Source organism: Ranitomeya imitator, chromosome 7 (genome assembly GCF_032444005.1).
Source record: "Ranitomeya imitator isolate aRanImi1 chromosome 7, aRanImi1.pri, whole genome shotgun sequence".
NCBI classification, from domain to species: Eukaryota; Metazoa; Chordata; class Amphibia; order Anura; family Dendrobatidae; genus Ranitomeya; species Ranitomeya imitator.
Window position 1 is genome coordinate 187,415,734 of NC_091288.1, and position 10,052 is coordinate 187,425,785.

General features: G+C 44.8%; 1 protein-coding gene and 1 pseudogene across 1 annotated transcript; one reads left to right on the forward strand and one right to left on the reverse strand.

Moving 5' to 3' along the window:
- Positions 1-541: 541 nt before the first annotated feature.
- On the reverse strand, positions 542-2,639 carry LOC138645129 (E3 ubiquitin-protein ligase TRIM39-like). The gene has a single exon (XM_069734207.1). The coding sequence runs from the start codon at positions 2,222-2,224 to the stop codon at positions 680-682; it is 1,545 nt and encodes a 514-aa protein (XP_069590308.1). The 5' UTR covers positions 2,225-2,639; the 3' UTR covers positions 542-679.
- A 114-nt stretch (positions 2,640-2,753) lies between these two features.
- LOC138645135 (THUMP domain-containing protein 1-like) lies at positions 2,754-9,368 on the forward strand (annotated as a pseudogene).
- The last annotated feature ends 684 nt before the right edge of the window (positions 9,369-10,052 follow it).

Below are 10,052 nucleotides of genomic sequence, written 5' to 3' on the forward strand. Positions count from 1 at the left end.
GAGTCCCTTCCCTGTTTACCTTGCACAGTGATGCTCCTGACCACCTGAAGAGCACCCCCATCCATTGTGGTGACTGGCTGTACTGCAGCGCCTGGCTCCATGGGAGTCCAGAGGCTATGATAAACTAATTCCAAAGACATACTGATGGGGAATTTAGATTGTGAGCCCCATCGAGGACAGCGATGATAATGTGTGCAAACTGTAAAGCGCTGCGGAATAGGTTAGCGATTATATATATATATATATATATATATATATATATATATATATATATATATATATATATATATATACACACACATATATATATATTTTATTATTATTATTAATGCTGCGGCCCATCCATTGTCAGGATCGGTGGGAGTCCCCAGAAGGTGATAACATATCCCAGCTATGTTCCAGCACTCTTTCAGATAATTGTTAATCACTAAATGGTTAATTCTATCAATAAAGACAATTCACCCAATAATATTTCCATTTCGTTTCAATTATTTATTCAGTATCTGATCACAAGAAGGCAAAAACCCAAAACACTACAACAGTAAAAATCCCGCCATGAAAACCCCCCACATACATTATACAGTATTATTAGAAGACATTGCAGATAACACACTATATACAGATGCAGCATTGTAAAAAGAAATAACGCAATTTTGACGTGATGTCGTTGACACCGACCTCAGCTTGTTATTTTAACAGAGGCGCCATCTTCCAAATACAAGAAAACATGTAGGGGTTCGGTGAAGGAAGCAGTGAAGGTGTGTAAGTGTGTGACGGGGTCACTTAGCTCATAGAAGGACAGACGCCCGGCCTCATAATCCAAGAAGACTCCCAGTTTTGGACTTTGTGGCTTTACACTGAGGCTTAATATCAATGAGTTGTAACTTACATAATAAGCTTCCTCAGACATAAACAAAAACCAAGATTTAGCATGAAGTCTAACATCAGAGTTATATCCTTCCCTTTCTACACTGGAATAACACATTCCGACTTCGCATTCTCCAATCTGGTTCCACTCTACCTCCCAGTAATGTCTTCCTGAGGAAAGGTCACATCTGCTTAAAACATGGGAGTAATCCATAAATCTCACTGACGATTCTGGTCTGTCCTGTTCTTCTGAATCTGTTGCAGTTTTCAGATCTTCTGATATCTTTATACAGTTATAAGCAGCGTCCACATCCAGCAACACGTCTGGAACTTGGATCCCGAGCTCTGAGGTTACATAGGTGACAATATCCCTCATGGATCGGTATAAGGTCAATGAGATCAGACCTTCATCCAGATCCTCCCCACAATCCACATCTCCCCAAGTGTCCTCATCATCTTCATACCCTGTAATATCACTTTCTTGTAAGAGTCGTATTGGGTCAGTGACACGACACATCTCCTCCATATAATAGATTTTCTTGGACAGCTCTTGCTCCTGAACTTCCAACGTCTGGATCAGCTGAGATATCTTGGACACAGCCTTCTTCTCCTGCCTGCAGACCTCGCTCAGTGCTTTAGCTTCTGCAGTATCCAGTTGTTTCCTAATGTCCATAAATAACTTGACAATGTTCTCCTTCTTACCAGCGGCTTTCCGACGGATAGCCCACATATCATCCTGCAGATTTTGGACTCTGGTCTGAATTTTAGCTCTTTGTGGGTACAGATAATTCACATTTTTCACCAGTTTCTCCTTTCTCTTCTCAGAAGCCTCAGCTAGAAGTTCCATTTTGTGACCCCAATGTTCACCAACCAAACAGCAAGACACACAGAGACAAACCTCGTCCTCCAGGCAGTAATACTCCAGGAGCTTCTTGTGGAGAGAACATTTCTTGTTGCCAATTGAGAGAGTTGGTTCTATTAATATGTGATCCATCGTCTTATTGTGGACAGTCAGGTGTTTGCCACATAGAGAGTTCGCACACTGCAGACATGTTCTTACAGCCGGGGTGGGGGCATCGCAGTAAGCACAAAAAATTTGTGGGGGTTCCTCAGGCTGAGAAGATATGAAATGCTCCACTATATTCGACAGCTTCCTGTTCTTCTCCAGGGTCGGACGTTCCGGATATTCTGCTCTGCACTCCGGACAGGAATATGCTCCAGTTACCTCCTGTATATCCAGGACTCTCACAACACAGACGTGGCAGAAATTGTGTCCACAGCTCAGGTATACGGGATGTGTAAAGAGGCCCAGGCAAATGGGGCAGTTCAGCTCGTCCTTCAGCTCAGCAGACGCCATTGATTCTTGATTTGAGAAGGCCGGAGAGTTATGTCCTAAAGCTCTGCAGTGCCCAGGCCAGACTACTCCTCACCTAAAGCTCTGTAGGACCCAGACTACTCCTCACCTAAGGTTCTGTAGGGCCCAGACTACTCCTCACCTAAGGTTCTGTAGGGCCCAGACTACTCCTCACCTAAGGTTCTGTAGGGCCCAGACTACTCCTCACCTAAAGCTCTGCAGTGCTCAGTCTAGACTACTTATCACCTAATGCTCTGTAGGGTCCAGACTAGACTGCTCCTCACTCGCCTAAAGCTCTGTATGGACCAGGACTATACAACTTCTCACCTAAAGCTCTGTTTGGCCCAGAACTACGCGACTTCTCACCTTAAGCTCTGCAGTGCCCAGACTAGACAACTTCTCACAGCACTCGTGGTATCAAGCCTCCAGCAAACACGTGCAGTGCCGCTTCCGGTTAGGAACTTCCGCATTGTGCGTGTAAAGCTCCACCCCTTCCGCTGACGTCACCTCTCGCTGCCGCAGAGACGGCCATTTGTGCGCAGGCGCGCGACCAGGATGAGCTCTGAGGTCCAGAAGGGGAAAAAACGAGGAAAAGCGGCACCGGGGAGGCCGGCAGCTGGAGGCGGGCATGCAGGGCATCCTCATCACCTGCAACATGAACGGGAGGAAGTGCGTGGGGGAAGCCTACAGTCTGCTCAACGAGTACGGAGACTTGCTGTACGGCGCGGAGAAGGTGTGTCACTACAACTCCCAGCATGCCATGACAGCTGCAGATAGTGTGGGCATGCTGGGAGTTGTAGTCCTGTGACAGCTGCAGATAGTGTGGGCATGCTGGGAGTTGTAGTCCTGTGACAGCTGCAGATAGTGTGGGCATGCTGGGAGTTGTAGTCCTGTGACAGCTGCAGATAGTGTGGGCATGCTGGGAGTTGTAGTCCTGTGACAGCTGCACAGGTTCTGTTGCTCAGCTGCAGCCTTGGGGCCTGTGCACACTGCAGGGATTTTTATTCTGCTCAATGATTATTTATATACTAGATTGTGGCCCGATTCTAACGCATCGGGTATTCTAGAATATGCATGTCCCCGTAGTATATGGACAATGATGATTCCAGAATTCGCGGCAGACTGTGCCCGTCGCTGATTGGTCGAGGCAACCTTTATGACATCATCGTCGCCATGGCAACCATTATGACATCTACGTCGATACTGTGCCCATCGCTGAATCAGAAACGTGAGATGTCTACATCCTTTATGACATCATTGTCGCTGTGCCCGTTGCTGATTGGTCGAGGCCTGGCGGGAAAAACCCTTAGACAATTATATATATATATATATATATATATATATAGATTTTTTGCATCGAGGACAGAAATCCTCGGCTTGTTTCCCATTGCCTGTGAATTTAGTCCTGGACCCCGCTTACTTACATCGGATGCAGATTTCCTGAGGATCAGCGATAACTTACAATACATATCGGTGTTATGAGTATTAATGTATTATAATAGGTGGGCACTAGGACCCCCAACTGATGGCTGCAGCGGCCTCTGCCATACCCCGTTGGATTGGAGTGGTGGTCGCTCGTGCCTCTGCTCTAGTCATTGTCTATGTACAGCATGGGGCCATCTCCGGCACTCAGAGCCGCAGTCTCTGAATCTGAAGGGGGTCCTGGCAGTCAGACCCACATCTATCCACTCTGACAGTAGGTGATAACTTGCGATGTTGGGAATAGCCCTTTAAAAATGAGATCCTATAAGAAGATCTTAAAGGTGCAGATGTCTAGCCAATCAGAGAAGTGATCGATAACACTGACCCGGGCGTCTCGTCCTGAAATCTCCTTTTTCCACTCTTGTCTCTGTGGTCCTGCACCGGTCTGAACAAAGATTGAGGGATCCTGGGTCTGGTCATAGCCTGGCGTGAGAGACCCCCTTTAGAGCGACTGTCAGCACTTAGTCTCGGCGCTTCATGGTTCGGCCGATTATTTCTATTCACCTTCCACCTTCTTGGTTTTTCTCCATCTCCGAAATTTTGGACCGTAGATCTATAGGGCCAATCCCACTAGCAATGTGGGCTGTGTATCCATAGGGTCAATCCCACCAGCTAATTAGTACTATTAGACGTTTTTTGAGTGGTCCTGTAATTTTTTGGACAACTAGGGTAAAAATCCTTTTTTCATAGGATGGCAGGGTCTTCATGATTACCCTATTTAGGGTTGTTTGCCTATAATATAAAAATAAATAAAATATATATATATACTTTTTTTTTTTTTTTTGCTGAGTTTTGTTTTTTGATTTTCTTTTTATGTTTTTCACAAACTTTTGCTAGTTTTTTTTTACATTGCTTTCCTTTTTTGGGTATTAAAGTATGTGATACTATTAGGGACTACAGGGAGTCTTTAGGGCTATTAGGGCCAGTCTTCGTGGAGCGGGGGCGCCAACCACAGAAACTTAGGGTGCCATCCTCTGCAGACAGGTAGTGGACAGTAATAGGGCATTTGATAGGGTTATTTAGCTCCTATCATTTTTTTCCTGTGGTTATATATTTTAAAATTTTCTTTCTTTGATGTCCTCAACTTTGGAACTATAGTGGTTATAGCTTTCTCTATTAAAAGTTATATTTTAGGGATCCTTGTGTTTTTTGTTTTTTCTTTGTCTAGGATTCCGTCTTGTATATGCTTTATGGTTTGCTGTTTTCATTAGGACCCTGAATGTAGGTAAGATCACGTCCTTCCCCCTCTACATGACTGTTGCTGGAGAAGTGGATTCGCCTGATGCAGATCTGTTAGCAGAAACTCCTGATCTCTTCCATACTTGTTAATGGGGTCGTATTCGAGGCAGGTGGATGGATTTCTACAAGCCGTGTTTAGAGCAATGAGGCATACAAGCAAACTTCTGCAACAGATCTGTTTCCAGACGCTGCATCCACTGCAACATCAAAATCTGCCCCATATGCTGCATATTTACTGCAGGTTTTACCTCCTATATTGCAAAGGTCAGAATCCACAGCGTAAATTGACAGGTTGTAGATGTGAAATCCAAAGTGTTACTCAATTCACTTTTTTTTTTCCTGCAGCTTGTGAATGAGGTTTCATAAAATCTGATCCACAACCCTGATTCTGTGCACGGCAGATTTTCCCATTTTTATTCTGCTATTTATTCAACCCAGCTTTAATCGCTGCTGTTAACCATTTAGATGCTACTATCAGACAGCAGCAGTTAAATTAAGTGTTGCTGGTGCACACATTCACTAGCTCCCATTGGCCCATCCTGATGCACTGATTGGCTATCATGGCAGCTGGAGTCTGCTGAAGCCTCATCTGAGGCCGCGATTTACAAAATATACTGCAATATTGTGGTATATAGTATAAGCAACTCAATGATCGCTGATTCAAGTTCCCTAAAGGGGAATACAAAACATAAATATATAAAATTATCCCCTTTGTGGCATGTGCCGTACTAGTATGGCGCATGTCACATCTCCCCCTTTGATGTGGGCTCCGGCGCTGAGCCCACATCAAAGCCGGGACATGTCAGCTGTTTTGAACAGCTGACATGTGCTCACAATAGCGGGGGGTTGGAATTGCGATTCACCCGCCGCTATTAACTAGTTAAATGCCGCTGTCAAACTCTGACAGCGGCATTTAACTAGCGCTTCCGGCCGGAAATGTCACGTGATTGGGGGTCAGCGGTGCGTCAGCATGACAACCAGAGGTCTCCTGCAGACCTCTATGGTTGTTGATGCCAAATTGATGCCAGATTGCTGTGAGTGCCACCCTGTGGTCGGCGCTCATAGCGATGTAGTAATTCAGCTATATAGGGGCGATCTGAGCATCACTCCTATGTAGCAGAGCCGATCAAGCTATGCCATCTTCTAGCCTCCCATGGAGGCTATCGAAGCATGGCAAAAGTAAAAAAAAAAATACAATTTAAATCGCCCATTCAAAATAAAATAAAAAAAGAAATCAAACCTACACATGTTTGATATTGCCGCGTTCAGAATTGCCTGATTGATCAATGAAAAAAAAAGGATTAACCTGATCGCTAAACGACTAGTGGAAAAAAAACATCAAGACGCCAGAATTATGCTCACATACAGTGCTAAATGACTTTCGAGGAGCATTTGATCATATCAATACTTTGTTTTTTGTATTTTTTGCAGATTCCATCTGTAACTGGGGCTGGTATTAGTAGCCCCGGTTACAGGGATGTATCAGTTTCCGAGCTGCATAGCGGAGCTTTTTCGGTTTCTGACTCTCCATACACCCAGTGATTACATGTTCACTGGGTCCGGAGGAGGACGCACTGTTGGTACTTCCTAATCTGTACGTATAAGAGCTAATTCAGTGCAGTGTGTACAGAGATCGAGTTAAATAAACCATGTTTATCTCTATGGGAAGTCTGGCTGTGTCTGACAGCTGCTTCCCACAGCGACATGATCGCATGCAAGATGGTTAGACTGCAATGATGTGTCATGCAACATCTATGGGCCGCCCAGAACAAGTTATTCAACCCATATGGTAAATGCTGTAAAGAGGAAGAAACAAATAAAAATGGCAAGATTGCGTTTTTTCAGCCACAACACTTCCCTTCTATTTTTAATATTTGTGATGTCTTCTTTCAGAGCTGGAGAAGTTTGTTCACCACATTTTAAAGGATCTGAACACTACGAAGAAGACGACAACGACACGGGTCATCTATCGTATGCTACCCGTCACCGGTACTTGTAAAGCTTTCCCCGAGGATCTCAAGAAATGCACAGAGATGTTCTTCCATCCTTGGTTTAAAGCTCCCAACAAAGGAACATTTCAGATTGTGTATAAGGCAAGAAATAATAATCACATGAACAGAGAGGAGGTCATAAAGGACCTGGCAGGTGAGACAGCATGGCGGCATCCGTGTGTAGTAGCATGCCATCCTCACGTGTCATATGTGTTGTATTATAGCCGTGCAGCCGACACTGTCCAGACACTTGAGCGCGTGAACAAAGAATATGTAGGCTGCTATAGTTTCCCCATCAGCAGGGAACATGGGAAGGGACAATATGAAAGAGTTGTTGTGGACAGGGACAAGTTGGCATTCAGTCAATCAGGTAGGTGGCACACCCAGTGAATTAGTTAGCTGGAGACTGGTGCTAGTTCCTCTGAGCTCCTGTAGACCAATATTCGAAAGAGTGAAGGAACTGCACATCTAAAGGCACATAGACATATGCTCCAGATGGGATTTACTGACAGAACTGGATATCCAATCGTCACACCTCGGTAAGTACAGCATTAGTTTGCATTTCGGATGAAAAATCCTTCATCAGACTTATAGGCTCACTGCATACGGGTTAAGGCGATCCAGGGTGCTGGGTGGGCTTCCCCCAAACAGGGACAGTGTCACTATCAAACTATAGAGTCCTGACATGTGAGGCCTTGCTATAACTGGATACTGGTTGTGCCCCTTTGGGTTAAGCCCAACCTGCACCCTGGATTCTCTTATCCTCTATGTGCTGAACATAGCCTATATGTCCGATGAAGGGTTATTCTCCCAAAACGTTACGTAATTGGATATGCGGTGCCGTCAATAAATCCAATTTGAAGAATCTTCACGTGACTTTTAGGTGTGAAGTTCCTTCACTCTGTCTACAAGTTGGCATTGCAGTCATTACATGGGATCCTATAGCAAAAAGATCACAAGGCCCCTTTATTTTGATAACTGTTCTTTCTTACCCCATTTGCAGCTCCTGGATCATTTTCCTTTTCCCCTACTTGCCATCACATTGCTTTGAGGTCCCTGCTGCATGCCACAAGCTGTAGTGATTGCTGCACTCTTTATAAAATATTAATGGTGGTGTGAGATGCTGATGGGCACGGAGTTGCTTACTGCTTTACCCTCATTCATTTCCAATTTTACTGTCTCATCTATACTTGGGTGGGCCATCATTTTGTCAGTGGGGGTCAAACTGCAGGGACCTGCAATGATTCAGAGAGTGATTGAGCAGGGGCATTTCTCTGCACGGTGGCGCTCTGTCACCCGCTCTGCTGGCAATTGCAGCACAGCTCAGGTGAAGTAAGGGGAACACTTTAAAAAGGACTCCCACACTGTGAATCCAGAAAAAAAAAATCAAAACCAACAATGCCAGAATTGCTGTTTTTGATCATCCCATCTCTCAAAAAAGAAATGTTCAAAAATTCTGAAAACTATGCAAAAATACCAAGCCCTATGTAAAACTTACGGCTCTCAGAACAACAGCCAAGTGTTGTGTTGTTTTGTTTTTAAGTGATTTTTATTGTGCAAAAGTACTAAATGGTAAAAAAGAACTGTGTTATTAAGTATCGCCATAATTGTATTAACCTGTACTATATAACTATCATTAAGCTGACACGGTCAATGCTGTAAAAAAAAAAAATAATAATTCTAATGAACACCGAGGAAGAGGATTCATATTTGACTTCCCAGGGGAGCATTGCATGGCCTATAAGTCTCCATACACCAACCTGCCACTCTCCAAAAAGAGAAATTTTAACACTTTGACTCCTTAAAAAAAACTCTCTAAAATTATTCTTTTCTGTTCATACAAAATGAAATAAGTGACAAAAAGGTCAAATGCTCCTGTTTTAGTTAGATTTTTCTTCTGGATTGACTGACACAGTTTTGTTTCAGGACTAGTTGGGAACCTGAATCCGGAGAATAAGGTGGACCTGACCAATCCTGAGTTCACCATTGTAGTGAAGATTATCAGGAATGTCTGCTGCCTGAGCGTGGTGAAGGACTATACCTTGTTCAAAAAGTATAACCTACAGGAGGTGGTAAAGAGCGCCAAAGAGGAGAAACCACAGGAACCAGCTGGAGAAAACAGAAGAGCAAAGCAAAAAGGACCCTGCAGTGGTCTGAGACACTTAAAAAATACGTACATGTAGAGCCCAGGAGGAATCAAGTCAGCAAAAATCCAAGCACAAAAACTGTGTTGGTTTAGTAAAATAAACCCCTTTAGCTGTTTTTTTTTTCCCCTTTGTACATTTTTGCCCCCTTCCTTAGAGCAGCGCTTCAAATGAGTGATTTTCTGATTTTTTTTTTTTTTAGTAAGGTTATGGTGCACATGGATGATCTGGTCATTGTGTTGCTCTCCAGTTAGGTTTACTATAACATTAAAAACTGGGTCCCTGTGTGAATTTTTTTTTTGTTAATTTTGGGTAGGTTTTTATTTAACAATGTGAATGATGGATCTGTAAGCCAGAAATCACATACGGCACCAGAAGACGTGGTATACGAAGCATATCCATTATCATCTGATGGGGATAGTGTTTTTCTCCGCCTCATTGGGGGACACAGACCGTGGGTGTATGCTGCTGCCAATAGGAGGCTGACACTAAGTGATACAAAAAAAGTTAGCTCCTCCCCTGCAGTATACACCCTCCTGCTGGCTCTCGGCTCCTCCCCTGCAGTATACACCCTCCTGCTGGCTCTCGGCTCCTCCCCTGCAGTATAAACCCTCCTGCTGGCTCTCTGCTCCTCCCCTGCAGTATACACCCTCCTGCTGGCTCTCTGCTCCTCCCCCGCAGTATACACCCTCCTGCTGGCTCTCGGCTACTCCCCTGCAGTATACACCCTCCTGCCGGCTCTCGGCTACTCCCCTGCAGTATACACCCTCCTGCTGGCTCTCTGCTCCTCCCCCGCAGTATACACCCTCCTGCTGGCTCTCGGCTACTCCCCCGCAGTATACACCCTCCTGCCGGCTCTCGGCTACTCCCCCGCAGTATACACCCTCCTGCCGGCTCTCGGCTCCTCCTCTGCAGTATACACCCTCCTGCCGGCTCTCTGCTCCTCCCCTGCAGTATACACCCTCCTGCCGGCTC